The sequence below is a fragment of the Esox lucius genome, chromosome 10, assembly GCF_011004845.1.
Source record: "Esox lucius isolate fEsoLuc1 chromosome 10, fEsoLuc1.pri, whole genome shotgun sequence".
NCBI classification, from domain to species: domain Eukaryota; kingdom Metazoa; phylum Chordata; class Actinopteri; order Esociformes; family Esocidae; genus Esox; species Esox lucius.
The window spans coordinates 17,101,336-17,128,102 of record NC_047578.1 but is presented as its reverse complement, the minus strand read 5'-3'; the positions used below and the strand labels follow the sequence as shown (position 1 = coordinate 17,128,102).

The 26,767-nt window shown below is 40.7% G+C and overlaps 1 protein-coding gene across 8 annotated transcripts in view; it reads left to right on the top strand.

Moving 5' to 3' along the window:
- The first annotated feature begins 3,494 nt into the window (after positions 1 to 3,494).
- akap9 (A kinase (PRKA) anchor protein 9) overlaps positions 3,495 to 26,767 on the top strand; it is a 75,885-nt gene continuing 52,612 nt past the window's right edge. For 6 of the 8 annotated variants that reach the window (XM_029122827.2, XM_029122828.2, XM_029122831.2 and 3 more), the window contains exons 1-7: positions 3,495 to 3,756; positions 20,293 to 20,571; positions 23,867 to 23,911; positions 24,468 to 24,521; positions 25,463 to 25,612; positions 25,988 to 26,143; positions 26,439 to 26,636. In XM_029122827.2, the coding sequence (XP_028978660.2) occupies positions 3,709 to 3,756; positions 20,293 to 20,571; positions 23,867 to 23,911; positions 24,468 to 24,521; positions 25,463 to 25,612; positions 25,988 to 26,143; positions 26,439 to 26,636 (930 nt within the window). In that variant the 5' untranslated portion in view covers positions 3,495 to 3,708. Of the gene's footprint in view, positions 3,757 to 19,801; positions 19,898 to 20,292; positions 20,572 to 23,866; positions 23,912 to 24,467; positions 24,522 to 25,462; positions 25,613 to 25,987; positions 26,144 to 26,438; positions 26,637 to 26,767 lie in introns of those variants that run through there. The other 2 variants (XM_029122826.2, XM_029122830.2) reach the window with 2 other exon arrangements.

Here is a 26,767-nt window from a genome sequence, read left to right as displayed (position 1 = left end):
TCCACTGTCGTCCGTTCGAAAGCTGAAGATGAAGTTGACCTTTCAGCATGACAAGAACCCAAAGCACACATCCAAATCCACAAAAGCATGGATTCACCAGAAGAAGATTAACGTTTTGGAATGATCCAGCCAGAGCCCAGACTTGAATCCAATTGAACATCTGTGGGGTGATCTGAAGAGGGCGATGCACAGGAGATGTCCTCGCAATCTGACAGATTCAGAGAGCTTTTGCAAAGAAGAATGGGCAAATATTGCCACGTCAAGATGTGCCATGCTAATAGACTCCTACTGAACAAAACTGAGTGCTGTAATAAAATCAAAAGGTGCTTCAACAAAGCATTAGTTTAAGGGTATGCACACTTATGCAAACACGTTACTGTGAGTTTTTTATTTTTTCCCCTCAAAGATTTCAATTTGTTTTTCAATTGAATTGTTCACGTTATAGGTCACATTAAAGGTGGAAACAATTCTGACATGATTTATCTTTGTATCATTCTTTTACATCACAAGAACCTGGCATTTTAACAGGGGTGTGTAGACGATTTATATCCACTGTACATTCACTTATACCCAGAAATGTGCTTGTTGTAAAGGTGCTGCAACATACAGGACAGAATAAACAAAATATACACTCACCTAAAGGATTATTAGGAACACCTGTTCAATTTCTCCTTAATGCAATTATCTAATCAACCAATCACATGGCAGTTGCTTCAATGCATTTAGGGGTGTGGTCCTGGTCAATACAATCTCCTGAACTCCAAACTGAATGTCAGAATGGGAAAGAAAGGTTATTTAAGCAATTTTGAGCGTGGCATGGTTGTTGGTGCCAGACGGGCCAGTGTGAGTATTTCACAATCTGCTCAGTTACTGGGATTTTCATGCACAACCATTTCTAGAGTTTACAAAGAATGGTGTGAAAAGGGAGAAACATCCAGTATGCAGCAGTCCTGTGGGCGAAAATGCCTTGTTGATGCTAGAGGTCAGAGGAGAATGGGCCTACTGATTCAAGCTGATAGAACAGCAACTTTGACTGAAATAACCACTCGTTACAACCAAGGTATGCAGCAAAGCATTTGTGAAGCCACAACACTCACAACCTTGAGGCGGATGGGCTACAACAGCAGAAGACCCCACCGGGTACCACTCATCTCCACTACAAATAGGAAAAAGATCCTCTGATGGCTACTTCCAGCAGGATAATGCACCATGTCACAAAGCTCGAATCATTTCAAATTGGTTTCTTGAACATGACAATGAGTTCACTGTACTGAAATGGCCCCCACAGTCACCAGATCTCAACCCAATAGAGCATCATTGGGATGTGGTGGAACGGGAGCTTCGTGCCCTGGATGTGCATCCCACAAATCTCCATCAACTGCAAGATGCTATCCTATCAATATGGGCCAACATTTCTAAAGAATGCTTTCAGCACCTTGTTGAATCAATGTCACGTAGAATTAAGGCAGTTCTGAAGGCAAAAGGGGGTCAAACACAGTGTCAGTATGGTGTTCCTAATAATCCTTTAGGTGAGTGTACATATGTCTACATACTGTACATTTACAATAGTAAAAAGTGGTGAGCATATCAGTATGTTCTATATATTTATATACAGTAATTTACAGTTTGCATACAGATTTACAGTTCCCTATACACTCAGTGGCCCCTTAAATTGGTACACTTATCAGGTGCTGGGTAAGACTCCCTTTTACTTCCAGAAGAAGCTGAATGTTTCACGTCATGAGAACGATTCCTTAATCATTTTGGTCCTAGCTGACTCGATAGCATCATGCAGGTCCTGCATATTTTTTTACCACAAACTCATGCTGCAAACCTTCTGTTTCACCTCACACAAAAGGTGAGAACAAGGTACTCTGCAGGACATTCAAGGAAACAGAAGTCACCGTCATATTAATGGAACCCGTGTTGCGTATTCAATGAATGACTTCTGCAACCGATTGCTGTAAATATTGGTTATTTGAGTATTTGTATCCTCAGTCGGAAAAGGGTGGATTGCCCACTCCAGGTTGGTGGAGAGTGCCTGCCTCAAGTGGATGAGTTTAAGTATCTAGGGGTCCTGTTCACGAGTGAGGGAAGGATGGAACGGGAGATTGACAGACGGATCGGTGCAGCTTCTGCAGAAATGCGGTCGATGTATCGGTCTGTCGTGGTGATTTACCGGTCAATCTACGTTCCTACTCTCACCTATGGTCATGAGCTTTGGGTCATGACCGAAAGGACAAGATCCCGGATACAGGCGGCCAAAATGAGCTTTCTCCGCATGGGTGGCTGGACGATCCCTTAGAGATAGGGTGAGAAGCTCGGTCACCCGGGAGGAGCTCAGAGTAGAGCCGCTGCTCCTCCACATCGAGAGGGGTCAGCTGAGGTGGCTTGGGCATCTGTTTCGGATGCCTCCGGAACGCCTTCCTGGGAAGGCGTTCCGGTCCCGTCCCACCGGGAGGAGACCCCGGGGAAGACCTAGGACACGCTGGAGGGACTATGTCTCCCGGCTGGCCTGGGAACGCCTCGGTGTCCCCCCGGAAGAGCTGGAGGAAGTGTCTGGGGAGAGGGAAGTCTGGGCATCCCTGCTTAGACTGCTGCCCCCGCAACCCGGCCCCGGCCCCGGATAAGCGGAAGATGATGGATGGATGGAGTATTTGTATCCTCATGATTCACTGTTTGGCTATTTGAGTTAACAACCGTGTACCATCTAGTACGATACCGATGCCCCACCAAAACGACCAAGTAGTACGAAGTTACTTAATTACACCGCTGATTAATCTGTTTACTAACAATTTGACTATACATTGGATGCTCTCATGAGGTGTGTTCTGCTCAGTTAAACGTTTATTCCAGAAATGTCTGCACTGAACTATTTGCACAAAAGTATATAATAAGTTATTGCACAAATGTATCCATTGCATCAAACAAGTATCAAAACAACCAAAATTATAAAATAAAGAATACAACTTTGGAGGGAAAGTTAATAATTTCAACCCTACTCATTATTTTTAATGTTAACCCCGGAGAAATGTGATTGGTCTAAATTTGTCAGCATATAATGAACAAGCCCTTTGTCAAAATGTTTATGGGAAAAGACTGGCCATTCGACTTCTAGGACCACAAAGAGCTTTCCCCAAATTCTCACAGTTTTCACCAGGGCTGTATTCATTTCTCCAAACAACTGTAGTTGATATTGGGCAAATTCAGAAGTCACAAGTCCCTACCTGTTGTCAAATGCAACCCAACAGCTAGGGACCTATATTAATTTGTCCAATGGAAACAGTCTTACTAAACGTTTTACAACTAAAAACATTTTTGGCTGAAATGAAAAACCATAGAACAGCACCGACTCCGGTTAACGGCTCTCCAACCTGGAGTTCAACAACCGGAAGAGGTTGGGTTGTATGGCGCTTGGGGAAATGTGTCAGTCAGTACCAACCATTACACAATGTAGCAAACGTTCAATCAAACTGAACCCACCCTAGGACGTCATCACATCGGTCTCGTGTTTACGTGGATAACATGGCGGCGGCGATGTGGCTGTAGCAAGGAGCCTGGTCCTAATGCTATCCTTCGCAGTGATTTAAGACTATTAAACAAATATTTTAATGTCAACCTACAGTCACTCTACTCACAGACTCTGGGTGTATTAGCTGACACTTCGCATGAAGCCCTTTTCTTCTCTCAGCCACAGGGACAACGGTAATGGAAGACGAAGAGAGGCAAAAGAAGCTCAAGGCCGGCAAAGCAAAGGTATGTTGACCTACTTGCTATCGGACGGGGTCCATATTTTTTTGACGTTTTTAGTTAAGTAGCTTAATAGCCAAATTGGCACGAGATAAGAAAAATGTATCAATTGTGCGTTTTATTTAACTGTTTTGGGAGCACATTCCGTGTTCCCTTCCAGTCAGCTGTCACTAGTAGAATGCGCCCCCCATGGATGACACTGACAGCCCGAGCGCTTGGGTTGGGTGTCTGGTTAGCAAGCATGCAATACTCTCTTTGTCATGCTTTTCATTGCTAACTCATACTCATAGCTAGTGCCATTTCTTCCAAAAAGGATAGTGGTTATTAGAATAGTTGTTAAGCTGCTTTGGCATTTCCTGTCACGTCAAACTTATAAAGCTGAAAGCTTGATATTCTTGTGAGACAGGCTTTTCAAGGAATGTCCTTAGCCCGGGTTTCTAAAATGCTTCACCCGCGTTTCTAAAATGCTTCACCCGCAGTTACAATTAACAAATGTCGATAACCGCTTCCAATTAAGATTGACATTTAAGGTTAATTTAAAACGTACTATGACATGTTTAAACTAACCTGCAATGTACGATACCGTCCTAGATGTATCTTCCAAATGTCAGACATCAGTTGGTGTTTAGATTGGTGTTTAACAAAACACATGCTCGATTATTAAAATAAATATTTTACTCTATGAAATATTCCAACCATTGGTGTACCACCCTCTTGCCTCTTTCACGTGTCATCTTCACTGAGAGACTCGAGTGTCATTAAGACATGGGCGCTTAAGGATGGACACCCACCTGCCTTTATCAATTAAAGGTTTGAAAAATACAAGATGGTTGGAACCAATAATTTCCCTAATAATAATTCTGCAGGTTTTAAATAAAAATGACCCCTACTGTAGACATTTAGATGTATCTTTGACCAAATAAATATACAAAGATGTCCCACAGGCATGGTGTACCATAGAGCACGTTTGCACGCCATGCAGATGTGATTAGAATACCTACATTCTAAGTTATGTGTTTTATTTATCAGTAGCACAATTTCGTAAAAATTAGCAAAGCATGCCATAGCTAATTAGCACATGGGTTTCTTTGTCAATTTGCCTTCTACCAACAAGCACCATGGATATGTGTGTGTGTATATGTACAGTGGGGAGAACAAGTATTTGATACACTGCCGATTTTGCAGGTTTTCCTACTTAGAAACTATGTAGAGGTCTGTAATTTTTATCATAGGTACACTTCAACTGTGAGAGACAGAATCTAAAACAAAAATCCAGAAAATCACATTGTATGATTTTAAAGTAATTTTTAAGACAAAAGGGATAAAATTGTAGACCTGCACAAGGCTGGGATGGGCTACAGGACAATAGGCAAGCAGCTTGGTGAGAAGGCAATAACTGTTGGCACAATTATTAGAAAATGGAAGAAGTTCAAGATAACGGTCAATATCCCTCGGTCTGGGGCTCCATGCAAGATCTCACCTCATGGAGCATCAGTGATCATGAGGAAGGTGATGGATCAGCCCAGAACTACACGGCAGGACCTGGTCAATGACCTGAAGAGAGCTGGGACCACAGGCTCAAAGAAAAACATTAGTAATACATTACGCCATCATGGATTAAAATCCTGCACCGCACGCAAGGTCCCCCTGCTCAAGCCAGCGCATGTCCAGGCCCGTCTGAAGTTTGCCAATGACCATCTGGATGATCCAGAGGAGGAATGGGAGAAGGTCATGTGGTCTGATGAGACAAAAATAGATTTTTTTGGCCTAAACTCCACTCGCCGTGTTTAGATCTTGGCCAACAACCTCCTTCCCTCAGTAAGAGCATTGAAGATGGGTCATGGCTGGGTCTTCCAGCATGACAACAACCCGAAGCACACAGCCAGCGCAACTAAGGAGTGGCTCCGTAAGAAGCATCTCAAGGTCCTGGAGTGGCCTAGCCTGTCTCCAGACCTGAACCGAATAGTAAATCTTTAGAGAGAGCTGAAAGTCTGTATTGCCCAGCGACAGCCCCGAAACCTGAAGGATCTGGAGACGGTCTGTATGGAGGAGTGGGCAAAAATCCCTGCTGCTGTGTGTGCAAACGTGGTCAAGATCTACAGGAAACTACTATCTCTATAATTGCAAATAAAGGTTTCTGTACCAAATATTAAGTTCTGCTTTTCTGATGTATCAAATACTTACGTCATGCAATAAAATGCAAATTAATTACTTAAAAAATCATACAATGTGATTTTCTGGATTTCTGTTTTAGATTACATCACTCACAGTTGAAGAGTACCTTTGATAAAAAACGACAGACTTCTACATACTTTGTAAGTGGGAAACACTGCCGATTTTGCAGGTTATCAAATACTTGTTCTCCCCACTGTATTTGAAGCATCTACAGATTAGCTATCCAAATAACATGTTACCATAGAAACCAATAAACTGTCACGGTTGCCTACTTTATGATGTTATGATAACACAACCTCATAAGAGTAGTGATGATGGTGTAAGAATAGAAATGTCACTTCCCTGGTAGAGTCTAAAAATATAGAAGGGTGCATCGATGCAGATTAGAGGAAAGAAGACCGGACTGGACTTTCAGAATTTGCGGATACAGTGTCATTGGCTGTGTCATTCTCCTGTCTGAATCCCTTGATGAGTTTATACCCTAATCCACCATTCCATGACTTGGCACCGTTATATCACTGGAGATTTATTTGGAGGCATGTGTTCATTTTCTTTTTAACCTAGTGTAACCCTACTGAAAGAACTCCTCTCTAACCTGTTTTTATGTGCTGTGTATAACACCATCTTCCATAAATAATTTTGCAATCGATCTGAGGAGTAACCACGAATGTATGCATCCCCATATTAGGATGTTGCCTCAGTCGTGCTTTACAGTGATGGTGTTATTTGGGTGGTGGTTAGGGTTAGTTACATTTAAATTTAGTCAGAATACTAAACTTTTTTTCCACAAGCCTACAGAATCATGTAGCTCTGTCAAAGTTTCCATTACCTTCTTGGTTCCTTTCTCTGCAGGCAGGCCAGTTTAGCCCCAGGACACTTACTATGGAGCCATGCTGTTGTAATACATACAGACTGTGGTTTGGCGTTGTCTTGGTCAAATTAAAAAGGCCTTCCCTGAAAAATATGTTGTTTGGATGGTAGCATAAGTTGCTCCAAAACCTGTTTGTATTGTTCAGCATTAATGGTGCCTTCACAGATGTGCAAGTCACCCATGCCATGTGCACTAATGCACCCCCATACCATCATGAATGCTGGCTTTTGAACTGTGCGCTGGAAACTTGCCAGATGGTCCCACTCCTTTTTAACCCAGAGGACGCGATGACCATGATTCCTCTAAATAATTTCCCATTTTTATTGGTCAGACCAAAGGACAGTTTTCCACTTCGCCATAGTCCAACTCGGGCCCAGAGAAGGCACCAGCGTTTCTGAATGTTGTTTATGTATTGTTTCTTCTTTGCATGGTAGAGTTTTAGTTTGTATTTGTGAATGCTGGAGCATACTATGTTCACAGATAATGTTTTTTGGAAGTGTTCCTGAGCTCATGCAATGATGCAGTGCCACCTGAAGGCCTGAAGATCACGTCCATCCAATATTGGTTTTTTGGTTTTTTGCCCCTGTTCCAGATTTTTTGAAACTTGTTGCTGACATCAAAATCAAAGTGGGCATATATTTTTCAAGAAACAATAACATTTCTCAGTTTCAGCCTTTGCTATGTTGGCTTTGTATTATTTTCTATTGAATATAGAATTTAAATGGTTTGCCCATCATTGCATTCTGTTTTCATTAAAATTTTACACAGCGTCGCAACAGAGTTGTAAATATAGTCTGTAACACAACAAAATATAGAGAAAGTGAATTGGTCTGTATAACATAGTTTAAACATCTGTAAAATCAATTGTCATCTGTCATTGAAAAACAATGTATTGATAGTAACCAACAAATGTAAGCACCTTGAGTTTGCTAAATAGCTTTGGTGTTTGGATAGGAACTGAATTCTATGGTCAGATGAGGGTACATATACTACTGAAACTAAGGGTCACAATCATTTTAACAGTATGCCAATTCACAAGCAGACAGAAGTGTTTTAAGGCTCTTTATTTCTGTATATAGGAATGGTCTGAAATCTCTAACAGTGTGTCAATGTGTTCCCCAATCTCTCTATCCTTGCAAAGTGTTTTCAGTATGCACAACATACTGAAAACAATGGTGCCTATTCTTTTTTTACATTTGTGTTGATTCCCCTGAATCATTGAAGAACAGTATATTCCTGATGTTGGAAAATTACAATGTAAGATCTGCAGTAAATACCATGCCTTTTTTTGTGCATTTTTATCTGAAGTGTCCTTGTTTGGGACTCTATATTGGACCATAGTAGACCCAGACTGAAGCTTGCCTAAAGATTACAGCAAAACTCTTCTAGTTATAGGCAGCTATACACCGAAACATGGTTGTGTTTTATGAACGAGAGCTAGGTTTATTCTAATTAAATATGTAAATAAAGTAAATAAAATAAAAAAACAGGAAATAATCTGTTGTTTATTCATCTGCTGATGTTGTATCAGTTATGTTAAGATCTGTTGGGCTCTATCTCCTCTTACATATTGTGACTGAGTATCAATATTTGCATATAAAAAACAGACAAAATGCATAGACATCCTTGCATTTCTCTTAAATAATTCTGTATATTTTAAAATGTTAACTGTGAATTGACATTTGTAATAATTCACACAGACCTGATAGTCTGACAGGATACTGTAAATTACTGTCAAATACGCTAAAGAGCGTTCATTGGTCTGTTATAATCAAATCAGCTTCAGGACGGTTTACTAAAAGTACTATCCCGTCCAAACAAGCTGAAATTCCTTGCACAAAGGGAATTATCATTTTTACCCAGTTATTTCAACCTTAATAGTGTGTCGATATCATAAAATTATATGTCTATTTATGGTTATATTGATAACAGAGAGACAGTGGGAAAGCTAGAATAAAGCTAAAGCCGCAGTGGACCAGAACTAAAGCAATGATGCAGCAGTATATGGGCACTGGAGGCAGCAGCCAGAGCATTAGACCACCGCAGGCCACTACAAAAACATTACTGGGCCTTTAACAGTGAAAACCAGTTCCATTTGAATTTATAATAAAATGTGTATGCATTTTTAATGATATATCAAATATTTGGAAGTCATATAAACCCCCCTATGCTCCATTGTGTGGTGATTCTCAGTAGTTGCAGTCTTAATATTAAAATAAGTATTTAAAGGACTGGAGCCATCATGGACTACATTTGTGCCTGAGGGGAATGACAACCCACAGTTTCTGATGTTCTCTGGAGCCCAGATGCCCAAAATCTCTTGCTTAAAAAGAATTCTAAATTCACGGTCTGCAGGGGAGAATAGTTGGAAACATAAAAGACATCTTCAGTCTTTCATTTCAGTTGCAGAAGTGTTATAAAGCGTTGACATGTTTATTTTTTTCTGGAGATCTGCCTTTTTCAGGATATTTAGCCTACTGGACCAAAAGATCCAGTCTTTCCCTGAGCTTCTGCACATAATGTGTATGATGTTCAAAAATGATCTTGACTTTGTTTTTTTTTCTGTTTGGTACATTTTACGGGGTAGGATGGTAGGTTTTAATGGTGTTTATTTTTAATTTATCTGTTACCTTTTTTTTACAGTGTATGTAAAGAATGCACATTGCAACAAGCCACTTGATTGATTTACAGAACTTTGCCTAAAATGTGATGCCTAAGATTATGACAAGTTATGTAGGATATGTTCTGAACCCAGTTCGACTCATTTTAAATGTTATTCCTGGTGGCTAATACCAATTACAGATAGCAATACAAAAAGCAGTTGTACAGAATAAAGCAAGTAGATCTCTGCCAATGGGAGAGTTGGTGATCTAATATCTTGATTTCCCGCTGATGTTCAATGGGGTTAAAGTCCAGGCTTTGGCTTGGCCACTCAAGGAGGTTCACAGACCGCATGGAGGGTATTAGCCAGATGATGAGCTGTACCTTATTTTCGTCAGACTTAGCACTTGGCATTCAGGCTTAATAGTTCTATTTTGCTCTCGCCAGACCAGAGAATCTTTTATGTCATGCTCTTCAGACGGCTTCTCATATGCCTTTTACTTATGAGTGGCTTCCGTTTTAGCCATCCTGCTATAATGGCCTGATTGATGAAGTGCTGCCGATGGTTGCTGTCCTTCTGGCAAGTTTTCCCATCTCTCCAGAAAAACTCTGAAGCTCTCTCTAATTTGGCTGTATTGCTAGAGAGAGAGATTCTTGGTATTTTCAAAATGTCAATTTCTCAATGCTGGAACCCACTTCTTATGGAAACATTCAATGCTTCATGAATTTTTTAAAACCTTCCCCAGATCTGTGCCTCAACATATATTATGTCCAATCATTTGAACCCAGTCAAGTTCTGGAGACTGCTCAAGGAAGATCAAAGAACACAGGAGACATCTCAGGTCAATTTGGAGTGTCATGAAAAAGGGTCTGATTACTTAGTGTGTCAGATTTTTCATTTTTAACTAACTGTCTTATATTGAAAAATAAATATGGTGCTTTGTCATTGTGGGATATTGTCTGTAGATGGCAAACAAACTCCATATACAGACAAGTGTTTGGCCATCACGAGTATTCAGGTCCTTTGCCTTGAGTGCATATATTGCACAGTTTAGGTGTGCAAAGTTAGTTTAGATGTATTCAAAGAGACTCATGGCTGTAATTCAAGTAAAAGGTGGTTTCACCAAGTATTAACTTCAGTGTATTCTCTTATCCAAATAGGGAATTTTATTCTTTAATTTTACATTTATTTTCAGAGATTGTACATTTATTTCTTGACTTGGGTATTGTGTTTTAATGTGTTTATATGAAAAGTCTGATTTTATGTATTTTATTTTAGGCTGTGAAGGAACATAAGGTGAACATTTTGCAAGGGGGTGGTGACATTCTATGGTTTACAAAATCAGTGTTCATATTGAGCCATGTCTGGGGATAAGATTTAAAATGACTGTTTTTTATTAAAGTCTAGGAATTTCTGTATCCTAGTAGGTTTTACTGGATCATAGTTTTTGTAATATAAAGAACATGGTTTGTATTCTGCCGAAGTAGCTGGTAAGATAAACTGTACCCACAATTGGGTTTGATGGCTGTTAATTTTATTCCCTGGTTGTAATATGATTTCTTGACATCCTCTTTTGTTCTTCAGCATTATAATTAACAATTGTTAAATTTCAGCAGCTAGACAAACATGGTCATATAAATGTATACAATGTCCAACATTTGCCTTTTTCTGCCAGCTAGTGGCCGATCAGAGCCAATGGGTCAGTGTTTGTGCGGATTCAAGAACAACCTGTCATGGTTGCTATGGAAGACCTAATTATATTGGTGTCTGGAGTATCTGGAATAACTTTACACAGACGTCACCACTTTGGAGCCATACAAAGGCCCCAACAAATAAAGCTGGTGATGGGGACGAATTTGCAGACACTGGTGAAACATGCCCACTGGTGAAATATGCCTACATATAGTACTCATTTCAGGAAGAAAGAATTACAATGAGAATATGAGTGCCCTGTTTTGACAGTGTGGTCTCATTGCAATAATTGTTCCTCAGATGTTGAGTGATATGTTGGTACGCATCAGGTTGCATCTCGAAACTCTTGTAGTTGCTAATTTCAGAAGAAAATGACATGACTGGTAGAAATACGGTGGAAGACCCAGCCATGACCCATCTTCAATGCTCTTACTGCGGGAAGGAGGTTGTTGGCCAAGAGCTTGCGATACATGGCCCCATCCATCCTCCCCTCAATACGGTGCAGTAGTCCTGTCCCCTTTGCGGAAAAGCATCCCCAAAGAATGATGTTTCCACCTCCATGCTTCACAGTTGGGATTGTTCTTGGAGTTGTACTCATCCTTCTTCTTCCTCCAAACAAGCGAGTGGAGTTTAGACCAAAAAGCTCTATTTTTGTCTCATCAGACCACATGACCTTCTCCCATTCCTCCTCTGGATCATCCAGATGGTCATTGGCAAACTTCAGATGGGCCTGGACATGTGCTGGCTTGAGCAGGGGGACATTGCGTGCGTTGCAGGATTTTAATCCATTACGGCGTAGTGTGTTACTAATGGTTTTCTTTGAGACTGTGGTCCCAGCCTTTTTCAGGTCATTGACCAGGTCCTGCTGTGTCGGGCTTCTTAAAGAAAAACTAACAGGTCTGTGAGTGCCGGAATTCTTACTGGTTGGTAGGTGATCAAATACTTATGTCATACAATAAAATGCAAATTAATTATTTAAAAATCATACAATGTGATTTTCTGGATTTATGTCTCTCACAGAGAGATTCCGTCTCTCACAGTTGAAGTTAACCTATGAAAAAAAATGTAAGTAGGAAAACCTGCACAATCGGCAGTGTATCAAATACTTGTTCTCCCCACTGTATATGTTCTATTTGTATCACTTGTACATTAGATTGTATTCATATTTAGTTTTTCATTATGTATATAGCATAGAACAACAATCCTAGTTCATGAAAGCGTGGCGCCGTGTCCTGGATGATTCCAAATCCCAGCCGGTCCAGAGGCCGCCCACTGCTGCCTTCTTGGTTCACGCCGCTCTGTCTGCCACAAGGTGTTACCGCTGGTGTCGCCTCTTGGTTTGAAAAGCACCATTAGAGAATTTAGTTTGTATTCAGTGTTTTGCAGAGGAAACTCTGATGCTAATGGATGCTGCAATGCACTCTACGGACAGTCCCCATTAAAATGAATGGGCCTTATTCACAAATGTCTTCCTACGTTTTTTTCTTAAATTTGTTCTTGAGAAAGGTCCTAAGAAAAAGTATGTCAGATTCTTGACTTGTTCTTAGACGGCAGAATTGTTGGCACCAATGATTTTATAATGATGAATTCCATTGTCCTTGTAAATTGAAAGTGTGTGACAGTTGTTCCTAATTAGCATAGATATAAATGCCTTGCCAATACCCATGAAATGGTATGCGACTGCAAGGCAGTGTGTGCACAGAAATCACACTCGTAAATTCAACAGACAAGTTGAGGTCAAGGATGCCCAAACCAAAATCTAAAAACAGTGGAGCACCTGACTCCAAACATAAAAATAAGTTCAGTAGTTCTGAAGTGGAGGTACTGCTGCAGGAAGTGAACCGCAAACAAGCTGTCATATTCAGTAGCTTCACTAGTGGATATAAAATGACAACAAGAAAAGATGCATGGGACTCAATTTATTTTTCAGTGAACGCTGTATCCGGAGAAGCGTGCACAACTGAGGATGTAAAAATCGATCTCAAATCTTAGGCCAAAAGAATATTGCCAAACACAGATGAAAATGTTAACAATAGAAATTAATAACAAATATTTTTAATGATGAAATATTATTGTAATTTACAGGTGCTGGTCATAAAATCAGAATATCATCAAAAAGTTGATTTATTTCAGTAATTCCATTCAAAAAGTTAAACTTGTATATTGTATTCATTCATTACACCCAGACTGATATATTTCAAATGTTTATTACTTCTAATTGTGATGATTATAACTGACAACTAATGAAAATCACAAATTCAGTATCTCAGAAAATTTGAATATTCCTTAAGACCAATACAAAAATTATTTTTTTTGAAATGTTGGCCAACTGAAAAGTATGAACATGAAAAGTATGAGCATGTACAGCACTGAATACCTAGTTGGGGCTCCTTTTGCCTGAATTACTGCAGCAAGATGGCGTGGCATGGATTCTGTGGCACTGCTCAGGTGTTATGAGAGCCCAGGTTGCTCTGATAGTGGCCTTCAGCTCTTCTGCATTGTTGGGTCTGGTGTATCGCATCTTCCTCTTCACAATACACCATAGATTTTCTATAGGGTTAAGGTCAGGCGAGTTTGCTGGCCAATTAAGAACAGGGATACCATGGTCCTTAAACCAGGTACTGGTAGCTTTTGCACTGTGTGCAGGTGCCAAGTCCTGTTGGAAAATGAAATCTGCATCTCCATAAAGTTGGTCAGCAGCAGGAAGCATGAAGTGCTCTAAAACTTCCTGGTAGACGGCTGAGTTAACCTTGGACCTCAGAAAACACAGTGGACCAACACCAGCAGATGACATGGCACCCCAAACCATCACTGACTGTGGAAACTTTACACTGGACTTCAAGCAACATGGATTCTGTGACTCTCCTCTCTTCCTCCTGACTCTGGGACCTTGATTTCCAAAGGAAATGCAAAATTCACTTTCATCAGATAACATAACTCAGCAGCCCTTTTTGTCTTTAGCCTAGGCGAGACGCTTCTGATGCTGTGTCGTGTTCAAGAGTGGCTTGATACAAGGAATGCGACAGCTGAAACCCATGTCTTGCATATGTCTGTGCGTGGTGGTTCTTGAAGCACTGAATCCAGCTGCAGTCCACTCTTTGTGAATCTCCCCCACATTTTTGAATGGGTTTTGTTTCACAATCCTGTCCAGGGTGCGGTTATCCCTATTGCTTGTACACTTTTTCTACCACATCTTTTCCTTCCCTTCGCCTCTCTATTAATGTACTTGGACACAGAGCTCTGTGAACAGCCAGCCTCTTTAGCTATGACCTTTTGTGTCTTGCCCTCCTTGTGCAAGGTGTCAGTGGTTGTCTTTTGGACAGCTGTCAAGTCAGCAGTCTTCCCCGTGATTGTGTTGCCTACAGAACTATACTGAGAGACCATTTAAAGACCTTTTCAGGTGTTTTGGGTTAATTAGCTGATTAGAGTGTGGCACCAGGTGTCTTCAATATTGAACCTTTTCACAATATTCAAATTTTCTGAGTTACTGAATTTGGGCTTTTCATTAGTTTTCAGTTATAATCATCAAAATTAAAAGAAATAAACACTTGAAATATATCAGTCTGTGTGGAATGAATGTATACATTATATATACGTTTCACTTTTTGAATGGCATTACTGAAATAAATAAACTTTTTGAGGATATTCTAATTTTATGACCAGCACCTGTAATTCCTATATGTTATAAAACTGTAGAATTTAAGAAAACACTAGAAGTAATTAGTTGGCTCAAATGTGCGTACGTGTGCTCTTGAGTGTGTGTAGATTCTGTTCTTACCTAAGAACCTATCCCAAATAAGAAAACATTGGTGAATGTCAGAACCATTTTACATACTGCGTAAGTGGGATTTAAGAAGGAATTTCTTCTTAGGAATGGTTGGTGACTGAGACCCAATGGTATCATCGGGATTGTTGATGTGGCGTAAGACTGCATCGTCAATGCAGCTGTTGAGGTGGTTTAAAGTGTTTTACCTTGTCATGTCATACTGATATTGTTTTGAAGGGCTGAAACAGTCCATTCCACTTTTTACAGAAATGTGCTTTAGGCCTAGTACGTTTTCAGATATTAATGTGATTGTTTGTTTGTTACTCTCGGCAAATTGTGGGCTTATGTTACAACATTGTTTCTGCTCTTGGAGGTGGCAATTTTAATCGATCCTGCAATCCATAGCGAAACCCTATGTGCTATTCCCAACCCACAAGCAACTTATGTGCTGAATGTTTTAACTGCCTATACAGTATTCCCACTCTGACTTGTCCTTATTGATCACGGGGTAGGCTAATTAATCAGACTGAACTCCCATGGTGACTCAGTTTTGGATTCATGAAGTAGACAACAACATTTGTCTTTGTTTACTGTAGACTGTAGCTGAGTGCACTCTGGTTAACCACATTTAACCGGATTAAGAACAAATTCTTATTTACAATATTGGCCTGAATAGCATCAAAAAGCCTCCTGTATGGGACGGGAACTATGTTTAAATAAAAATCAACAGACAGAAGACCCATGGCAAAAGCACATTCCCAATTAAACAAACATTAAAACATAAAAAACACATTTAGAGACATTACTTAACTACAAAACATAAGACCAGACAGCATGAGTATAGCATACATGCAATCAACATAAACCTGTTAGCAGACAATGCAAAGAACAACAGGGCTAAGCATGTTTTGATAATGGGCCAAGACAACCTCAGGGCGGTATTGCACATCACATGAACTACAATGAACAAGCACGTCACATGAAGCAGTTGCAGGTGTCATTCTATAAATGTGCTAGTGATTGTGTTCTTGAATGTGGTGATTTTGACTAAAGTTTCTAGTTTCTAGATCTATACATTTCTAAACATTACCTCTCAGGCTACCTAGAAATGCAGTCAGTTAATTGTTAAACTTTTTACCTTTGAGCAGCCTGAAGGACAATTAGATGTTTGATGTTTCCTTCTTTTTAAAAGACTTATCTTTAGCGTGTTACAGAAGATAGTGAGCAGTGGTTGTACGTTAACCATCTAATTAATAAAACATTGACTTTATTCCACCCATGTTCTGCTGTTATAATGAGGCTATTTATTGCCAACAATAATGCCTCAGTTTATGTGTGGTGCATGCATTTGTCTATCAGTCGTATGTAGCCATTTGCTAATGATATCCATATATTTAAAGATTTTCTGAGAATGAAAGAAGAAACAAATTTCTTACCAGTAAAAAAAACAACAGAGAATATCAAGGTGAAATATACATTTTCTATAAAACTATACGGGGAAAAAAAAAGTGTAGAGCACCCCCGCAGGTGAGTAGCCAAGAGAAGAATGTGCCCATTGAAAGGAAAAGAGTACAGTATCTGCCATAGTAGATACTGTTAGACACCCCATCATCAAGAAACCTATTGTGATTGCTCTCACAATTGAAATATACATTTTCACCCACTCATAACATTCATTAGTCAAACCCTGTGTCCCTCCTCAAGTTATTCATTCCTACCATCTCTAGTCTGGAGGTTGTCCCACCTAGCCATGTTAAAATTACTTCACTGTAATTTATTCTGGATGAAATGTAAAGGTAATTTTGTGCTATAATTAATTTAACTGAATGTCCAGTAGCACTGAGTCTAGTATGGTATGGTGTCCCGTGTTGGGCGTTAATTGTGTTAATCTATCATTAGTAATCAGTGGGGATCAAGAGTGACACTGAGTAACAGATAATCGCTCTCTTGGAACGGTGCCAGCTGCTGCATTAGCTAACCTGGATTTTCTTTGGAGGTGGTCTTTCGTAGCACCAAGCTAACCACCTCGGTTCGAGTCTTGAGTGTGCCGCTAGTTGAGTGTCTGGGAAGCCTTATGGACAATGCAATTCAGCCAGCATTGCCAATGAGGAAAGCTTTCTGCAATCTTAAAATGTTCCTAATCCGTTGGGAGCTGTGGCAATAGGACAGGGCCGTCTATTCAATTACATGAGACAGAACTGTGGAAGGGAGAAACGAATCGGGGTGGGTCGTGAACCCAAAAATATACTGAGAAATATTGAGTAGTGAAAGCTTACTTTTTCCAGTTACTATGTTTTTGCAAAACACTGTCACTTTTAATCCATCTGTTAGACTGCAGATGGCATTGTACACCTACATAGGCCAGTCTCTTGTGCTTGTTATACTCAATAGTCCTCAAATAGATCAAGACCGCATCCTCTACACTTGGCAAAGATTAGTCTAAGTATTCAGAGGTTTACACTTAATTTTCTTTGGTAGATTATGATTTGTATATGTTTCTGTTGTGCAATTCCCCACAGACCTGTAGGACTTTTCATCAGTGTGGTGTTTCCCAGACCATCTACCGACTATTAGGATCACCTACACTATGCCAGCCAAAACCCTTTTGACATGCATCTACTCATTAGCCATCCCATGTCTATAAGTAAGCCTAGTTGAGACATGTTGTCGTTTTAGTTACCCTAAACCTTTATAGTTTCACTGGATATCAAATGGTGATGTATCACCAAACAAAATAAAGCTGCATGTTATCCTAGCCCATGTCATTAAACGATCATGTTTTAGTTGATACTTAAATTTATTCCAATTGTAAGTCACTACAAACCCTCTCTACGCTTAATATGTAAAGGGTTTTGAGTAGCTATTTTCCTGACATCTTTGTGCGTTATTCCTCCTAAGGCTCTAGTGAGCACCTCTTTAGCTCTGTTTAAGCAAAGCATTTATTTGAAAGGTTGCAACATTGTAGCTACTTTCTACCTGTGGACTTCACCAGTAGGGAAGCAATCCTGGTTCCTGTGAGTCTGTAGTTAGCATAATGAAACTTAGTCATTACTTTTGAAGATCTGCAAATTATCAGTATAAACAGAAAGTATGTTGTGCATATAAGTATAGGATTCCAAGTTCACCTTAGTGGGAGTGGCTTTAGATATCCCATTCTGGAACTTTAATAGGCATGTTGAGTATATCAAATACATTTTTAAATGTTCTTAGAAATTATGTTTTTGGTGTGTCACATTGTTTTTAATGTGTGCAAATGTATGTACACACATTTAAAAATAAAATCCAAATAATGTATTCAACCTCTATAGGGAAGTGTACACATACTTGTGTAGATAATGTTTGGGTACACGCTTTAGCCCTATATTTATTTCCATTTATTTGATTTCTAAATGGGAATTGGTTGGATTTTAAGCAACATTGTTCCATAGTACAGACAGCCTTCTGCCAGCTAAGCCGACCATAGTATCCTTGGCGACAGGGACTACCTGCCGTTCACTGTGTCATGTGACACCTGGTGCCCATAGTGGCCTACAGTGAACACCCTTGCTGTCATCCAGGTACCGTAGCAGGATATTCAGTTCACTGGCTCCTGCATTATCACTCATTCCCTTCCTCCCACTCAGTGGCTGTTACCAGATCCTCATGCATAATGGATATGAGGGCCTTTACTGTCAAAGCCTTATAGTTAGCACCGGCTTTCTCTTGTGGTGATTAACTGTATGGCACCCCTGCTGTCTGGGCAGTGAGGGAGATGTTGTGTGCTTATGTGTGTGTGTGCACGCCAAATGCACACAGAAGGAATTGTGTTTGTGTGTGGAGCACGCTCTGATAGCCTACATAAACAGTGACTACACACTAATTGGCTGTCTGTGTTTATGTGTTGTTAAATTACTCATTTCATCTTTGATAGTGTACATTTGAGCAGCCCTGGTGTATTGTAAAGCACTACAGGATATAAACCCTTATAGGGTTTCTCCCCGGCCTAAGTGCCCTGTTCCAGTGCGTGAAAGTAGGGCCGGTGATACTACCTTCAATCAGACAAACTGCTTAAAGGCACCAGATTTACCCATGTACAACTTTATGTCCACACCCTCCATCTACGTTTATCTCAAAGAAAGTCTTAACCCTGAAAGAAAATTAGACCGAATGAAGATAAGTGGTTGATTAGGACCGACTTTGGTGTCTTCAGACCGTGGCTAATCCATAAACCGTCCTTTGTTGAAGTAGCATTTTCAAGATTTAGCTTCATACAGTCAATTCAGGGGTATTCCTCCTTGCCTAGCCATTTTCCTAGCTATTTGTTCTTCGAAAGACGTCACTTAACAAATTCTGAGGGGAAGCAGGGTTATCAAAAAACTTGACGTGGGTGAAAACCGCAGGACATCAATATGCCCAATTACCCAGATGTAGCTTGGATCCTTTGTGTAAAGGAGCACTCAAGATCTTCCATCATGACAGGATGAGATCACTTTTTTTTTTAAACAGTTTTTTTGTGGAGGTGCTTGGCTGTTTCAATAGGGTGATGATGTAACCGGAATACTACCAGAGGTCACCACGTCTGGGATTTGGTGAACCGCTGAAGGATTGGTCTGAAGAAATGTTACTACTCTCAAATGAATCCACAGATCAATGGAAGCAAGGCTGACTATTCAAGACTATTTAACTATGTTTTGAAGCTATTACCTAATGTGTTATTCGAACTGACAAAAAATGAATATTTGGGGTTTTGAATCTGATGGGGTATGACATGAGATTTTTTATTCTTTAATTGGTATATTTAATAAATCTGTACATACAACAATTTGTGTAGAGACTAAGGATCCCTACATGAAGTCGTACAATGTTTGGCATCGTGGAAGTTTACAAAATCTAATCCTTTTAGCGGGTATTTAAAAGATTATGGGTAGCCACAACAGGAAGCAAAGCGTTTCTGTCATTAGTGGTCTGTGTACGGTGAGGATTCACATTTGCATTCAAGGTTGATGGTTTCGCGACGCACAGAATGTTTCACATGAGCTTGACCAAGCTCTGTAGCACTACTGTAGGTATTTTTTTTTTTCTTGGCAAATTTATTTTTAAGTATATTTTTGAATTAGGAACAGCAACTAAAGTTGTTGATTCTTTGACAACCTGATAGGAAAAACCTAATTAATCTAATTGAGGTGAATTCCCTCCTCAAGATTTAAAATTTATTGTGGTTCCTTTTTTTTCTTACATTATATACAGCCCTACATTTAGCATAACTTTTAGCCCAGTCGTTTTAGATGTAATATAGTAAGTGTTCAGAGTAGCAAAGCATCTTATTAGATGTAAAATGTAGCTTGTTTGACCTCCTCTGAAGCAGCCAGATGGACACTGTAATCTGACACTGTAATCTGTGTTTTACTCTAACTGACCATGCCTGTTTTGCTCCCTCTTCTTCTTTTGTGGACCCAGTTGGCTGAGTACAGGCAGAGGAAAGCCAATGCCGATGGGCAGAAGAAGCAGAAGAAAAAGAAAAAGAGGAGAGAAGCGGACGACGACCCAGATGGAGGAGGCACAGGGAAAGAAGACGCTGAACAAGAGTTGGATAAATCTGTGGAGGAGGAGTCGGGAAGTGGGGGTGGGGTAGGTGGCGGAGGAGGGGAACCGGTACCTTCTACCACAGAGTTTGGCTTTGCCAGGACCCTGCGGAGCGGCGAGACGGTCAGACACGACCAGACGTATACCATCGAGGTAAGGCCAAAAACCTCGGGGCCATCCTTAACCCTTCACAGCCCCATGTGACCTGTCAAACACCTGGTACGCTTCTTTTTTGTGACCAGTACATAACCGTTGAAAATTACTTTAACTGTCTGTTCCTCCCGCTTCATTGATTCTGAGAATGTGCCTTGTATAGGCTTGAACGGTAAGTGGTTTTGCTCAGGAGCGTGAAAATGCGAGTGATCTGGTTTACCTGGCCGGGAAATATGTTTAATTTTTAGGCACTTGTTGCCTTGTTTTAACAGATATTTCTGTGCAGACTTCATTACCAAACCTGCTCATAGACAAGGTAAACTGTGCTAAACTACCAATTGGCTGGAATAAATTCTCAATGAAAATGCGAATCCCAGGCCAAGCACAAAATCATTAAGGTTTTGGTTATCATGTAAAGTGAATGGAAGGGACCCGGATAATTGATTTGCATTCTGTTGCTTCAAAGACCTTGTCTGAATCCATTGGAGCAGAATGATTCAGAAGTCTCATCACCTCAACAGTCCCCGGAATTATGCTGTTGCCATGAGCTACTTTTGTAAAGGCAGATTTTCAAAGGCTCAATATTAAAGAGATGAACCGTAAATCGGCTGATACCAGTCCCTGTTAGGGCTGTGTTGACTATCGATTCAAAGAATCTCAGCATCGTTTTGGCTGGGTTTGATATTTGAGCATTTGAGTTGCACAAACCCTTATGTCTAGTTGGTTTTGAGTTGGGTTGAAACCCTCACTGAATGGGCTTTTCCATAGTCTGTAAATCTTTACACTTTTTTTTTATACTGTAACGCAACAAGATATTTGTTAAAACTAAAATGCATCTTGCTTCCTTACCATAAAAAGCAGAATAAAAATGGCATGTTGCACATCAGTTTGCAATGTTTATAACTGCCAGGGAAACAATACTGAACAGAGCAGAGTTCTCTTGTCTCAAGGGGTACAGACACTTCTGATGCACCACTTGTTTTAATTGTCTGAAAGGTTTTCAATGGCTGCTATCGACATATTACTGTGTTCTATGTCTGAAGAGGATATAATACCAAAAAGATAGGAGATGGATTTGGTGAAAGTGTCTTTATAAAAGCTTCAATGCAGGCTTGCCCAGTGAATCACCCCCCTTTCTCACTAATGGCAGTCTTAGCCTGTTATTAATTTGACTATGCTACATTGTCAATGTGAAATAGTTTCTGCCGTTCACAGACAATGGGCTAGCCCCTCACAACCTTGAGCCTTTTGAAAAGCCCTGTCTCCAATGAGAGCGGATGTGCCATGTCGCCCACAGCTTTGCACTCCACCAATGTCGAACAACTCTTCCTCTTCCTCTACCTCTTCCTCCGTTCTCTTGTAGTACCTGTGTCACAAGCGGTATTAATCGTTTTCATCCCCTCTGTTGCGAAAAAATCCACACTGCGTTTTCCCTCCCCTTGCTGCTGAAGGTGACTGGGAAATGATGTGTTGCCGTGGCAACAGACAGTTGCCTTTAACTGGATTTGGCTGCCTCATCCTAATGTTGGAGAGCCTCGTGGCCTCGCAAGCACAAATCTGACCCAGAGCTGATTAAATAGGAGGACTGCTTGGCTGCATTTTCTTTGGTGGTTGTACCCTTAAAGTATTGTCCTGCATTTCTCTGTCATCACTACTGTTTTTTTTTTTTTTTTTATGCATGCATACATTTGGAGAAAAACTGCTTTATCGTTGAGTTGCCACTTTTGCCATTAAATCAAAACGTTGTCATAGGTCCAAAATTCTTGCTGGGCTTTAGACTCATTTTATTCAGTTTAGACCCGGCTGAATCCACATTTCTAGTGATGAGACCGCTAAATGGTTCAACCTGTTTTGAAAAACCTTTTGGTTTTTAGTCTGTTTCATCTGACAACGCTGTGTTTTCATTCCCAGGATGAAGGGTGTAATTGGGCCTCGGCAACACAATCGAATTACCACAGAGACTGTCCAAGTAGCAATGCAACTTCTCTAGTAGAGAGGGGTTGCTGTGGAAACACTGGCTTCAAAGTGTTCCCCTTCAAGGCACTTGTATAGACTGCCTCACAGAGATGTTTGCATGTACTAACCTGTTGTATTGTCTCTGACATGAGTGCTGTAATACAGCAGGTTTGCTGATTATCTGACGTTTGACATCCTGATACTAAATCTGCAATAAGCCAGCTGGCTTTCTCTGCAATTCATCACCCTGCTTTTAGCACATATTTTATCGCCCACAATAGAGTATATGCCGATAATTTATCTTCATAAGAGGATCAAGATAGACTGAACGACTTTGGTATTGGCAGCAGTCTCTATGATTCTGGGGAAGGTGTTATAGGAATTGGCACGTTGGATGTAGCCTAAAAGCAACAGTAATGGGTGTGATTATGATGTCCTGTCTGACTCAGATTATTGTTGCTTTTGGGTTACCTCCAATATTGTTTCCTATAAAACCTTCCCCAGAATCACCTGACCTGCCCAGTCTCATAGGCTAGAGACAGTTGCTGATACCGAAGTCATTTAGTATATTGATTCTCTGTGAAAATAAATTATTGTTACTATAAACTTGTGTATAAAAAGTGTATTTGCACAGACCTGGCTGGCTGATAATTTTTACCATTTCAGAATGTAGCCTAGTTTCAACCTTAACTGTGTGGGAATATCAGGGGAAAAAAAGATCAGGAAAAATGTTCTGAAAAGGCTCTAAGGATCACTATCATGATTCCGTTGTGAGAAAAATTTCTTTGAAAAGTAGGTTGTGATTAAATATGGGGCATCATGCTTCCAAAAGGCCCAATTGGGTTTAGATCAAACAGGCAGATCATTTGACATCGCCAAAATACAAATGCTTTGCAGAAACAAACGTGTAAGCACAAAGACAAAATCAGAGGACAAAAGCCTTGTCATACTGCAACCTTCCTAGTGCAGTTCATATAGGCTGCATCGTTGGCATATAACCTTTTTCATCATCAAGAGTCTGTCATGAGATAATCAATTTACCCCTGTGGTCAGTCATCAGCCAGATTGAAGAGCATCCCTGGTCATTTACATTATTCTGATAATCCGATGTACAGTAGGCCACATAGACAGCAAAACACCTTATCGCATTACATTTTATTTAATCATAATGCAACGCTAATTCAGTTCTGATTAAATATCTCAAAAGCTTATTTCCCTCTTTTTTATGTTATACCACAATACTGGTTGGCTTATGTTTCTGTTGGCCACGTGTAGTTGGCCTAAAATGGCGGGTCATTCTCATGTACGTACTGATAGATCCTCTTGTTTCCTATTGCAGCCAGATAGTGAGGTGTCCACCACAGCCGAAGACTACTCCTCCGAGGTGAGTTAACGACAACATAGCCAATAACCATAACCAAACAGAAAGCACTTTGAAATACACCCAAAGTACTGCACTCGTAAACAAATAGTTCACCCAACATTTCTTATTTGACTCCTAAACTTTTTCGGTTATTTCCCCACACATCAGGGAGGTTGAACTGATTCGACCTGTGATTAACTGGCCTCTGCTTTGGAAGATTATTGTTACGGTTCAGGGCTAAGATTCCTGGACAGGCCTGTTCCCAGGCCGCCTCTTAACAGACCATGTGACTCGACTAGCTTGTTGCCAGGCACTCAGCTCCCCGGGTCTCTACCTGGCATTAATCTGAAGTCCAAGTAGACCTGTTACACTTCTTGCCTCCCCCTCTTTTACAAGGCCACCATTAAAAGCTCTGCCTGTGAAGGTGGCGGCAGTCTTTACATTAAAGCCTGATATGTACAACCATAACAATACCCACCTTCATTAGATCCCTCCCTTGGTGCCTTTTACACCAATGAAACATGGTTAGCTGACGTTAAATCCCACTGCTTGACCAAACAGTATTGTTAATTAACAGGTGAATGGATGCCATGAAATGACCGAGATGGAGACTTGCAAGGAGTTTATCTGGGTATAGTACAACATCCAAATAGACCGCAAGCTGCTGTTTATCCCTAACAATCTGACTCGCCGTTGCATTGAACGCACTCCTTTTCTTTTTTTTTTGGTAACACATTTGCTCCGTCTCCGCTTTCTGGTGTCCTTACACTGAGGCTTTTCTCAGACTAACTCACTAACCAAATCCCTTTTATTCTCTGCTTCTGGGTTTTTAATTTGAAGGCCAGGGACTGCACAACAGCAACTGCAGCACTGAAGGCGGGCTGCTGCTAAGTTCTTTCTCACCATTTTCACAGCAGGTTGGGAGAGCAGAGTACAGGCACTGCTTGACATTTCAGAGGTGTAAATAACTATTGAAGTCAGAACTGAAAGAGGAAAACTGAGGGAGAATGAAGACAAGGAGAAAAAGAGGGCTTGGGGAGTGGAGTGGAGTGGTGAAGCGGCTAGATGAGGATGTAGAATTATCCAAGAGCTGCTCATTTGCCACGGCACATAGGTAATCCTGCTATTTACAGTCAGGCAGGGACACCGAGAACGAGAATGAGAGCTGGTTAGAAAGGCTTCTAATAAAGTTGTTTCTATATGGGATTTTTGTTCAGTAAAGAAGTAGAAGAATATACGTAGGTAGAAAAACAAGTAACTGGTAAGCATAGTGAAGAGGATGAGTCAATGTAGGAACAGGACTGTTTACTTTAATGGTCACCTGGTTTTTGGTAGGCTTGGATTTTTAGCTAGTTTATTATTGTTTTTCTTACCTATTCTGTGGTGATCTTGGGTGCTGGATATTTATTTTATTGGTGATGTTTGAGTTTAGCTCATTTCTAGGCCAGCTCTCCTTCCCCTCTGTTCTGTCACATTCTTGGGTGCTGATTTAAAGCTAAGCAAGCTAGACGTACAACCCCCCCCCCCCCCCACCCCCAATTGATATGGTATTGCTGATCTCCCTGACGACAGGAGGAGGTGGACCCTGTGCAAAAGGAGGTGAGAAGCGGAAGGGTAGAGGTCATGGAGGAAGAGCTGGCTGCCAAGACTCTGGCCCTAGAGGAGCTGAGCCGAGAGCTGGAGGAGATCAGAGCAGCCTTTGGTACAGACGGGGTGCAACAGGTAGTCTGTGCTTGTGTGTCTTTATCAGTCTAATTCATCACACAGATTGCATAAGAGGTTGGCCTTATTTAGCCCATGCTGTTGCCTGACCTTCCTTTAAGGAGGGGGCGGCTCTCATATGGCAAAGAACTCTGTTAACCCGCATAGATATTCCTTTTCAGTACAATGCATCACCTGTCTTACTTGGTTAAAAACATTGATCTGTTGTTGTGTTATCATCCATACTGAAGCCACCAAATTGGCCTGACTCTTCCGCCTCATCATTAAGAGATATTAAATCCAGTCTACAGATTTCTTTTTTAATAGAAAATTGTGACTTCTTAATCGTTAACTTTTATAATGAATGATATTCGCCTGACCTTATTTCTGCTTCAGCTGCAGGACTTTGAGGCTGCCTTGAAGCAGCGAGATGGCATCATCACCCAACTCACAGCAAATCTACAGCAGTCTCGCAAAGAGAAGGACGAGGTCATGAGGGAGTTCCTGGAGATGACTGAGCAGAGCCAGAAGCTGCACATTCAGTTCCAACAGGTAATTCTAGTCCAGGCTATACCCTACACTAGACTACATGTTATACCATAGTATTCAAAATAATATACCATATCATCCCATGCTTGTCTATAATAAAATAAGAAAACAAAGATATGCCATGGAAGTGTAGGTTTTGGTGTACCTGTCTTATACTATTTAGTTTTTTTTGCTTCCAGATTTTATTTTATCTTTATTTTATTTATTTTTTATTTTATTATCCTGTTGTTATGCAGCAAATGTTATGTGAATGTTGTCATTTTCCCTCATGGCAATGTAAACATTGTTTGATTGACAGCTGCAGGCTGGTGAGACTCTGAGAAACACCAGCCACAGTAGCACAGCGCAGGACCTCCTGCAGGCCAAGCAGCAGCTTGTCCAATACCAGCAGCTGCTGGAGGAGATGAACAACCAGGTCAGGGGGCACCAGGAGAGGAGTGAGGAGCAGCTGCAGCGAATCAGCCAGCTCCAGCACCGGCTCGACGAGGCTGAGATGGTGAGACAGCTGCCTGGTTGGTGTTACACGGTGCCTGACATATGGGAAAATATATCCTCTTGAATGAAATGTTTCGAGGTCTAGTCAATGGGTCTGTTTTCTGGGTGGTTGACTGTATTTTTTACTCGCAT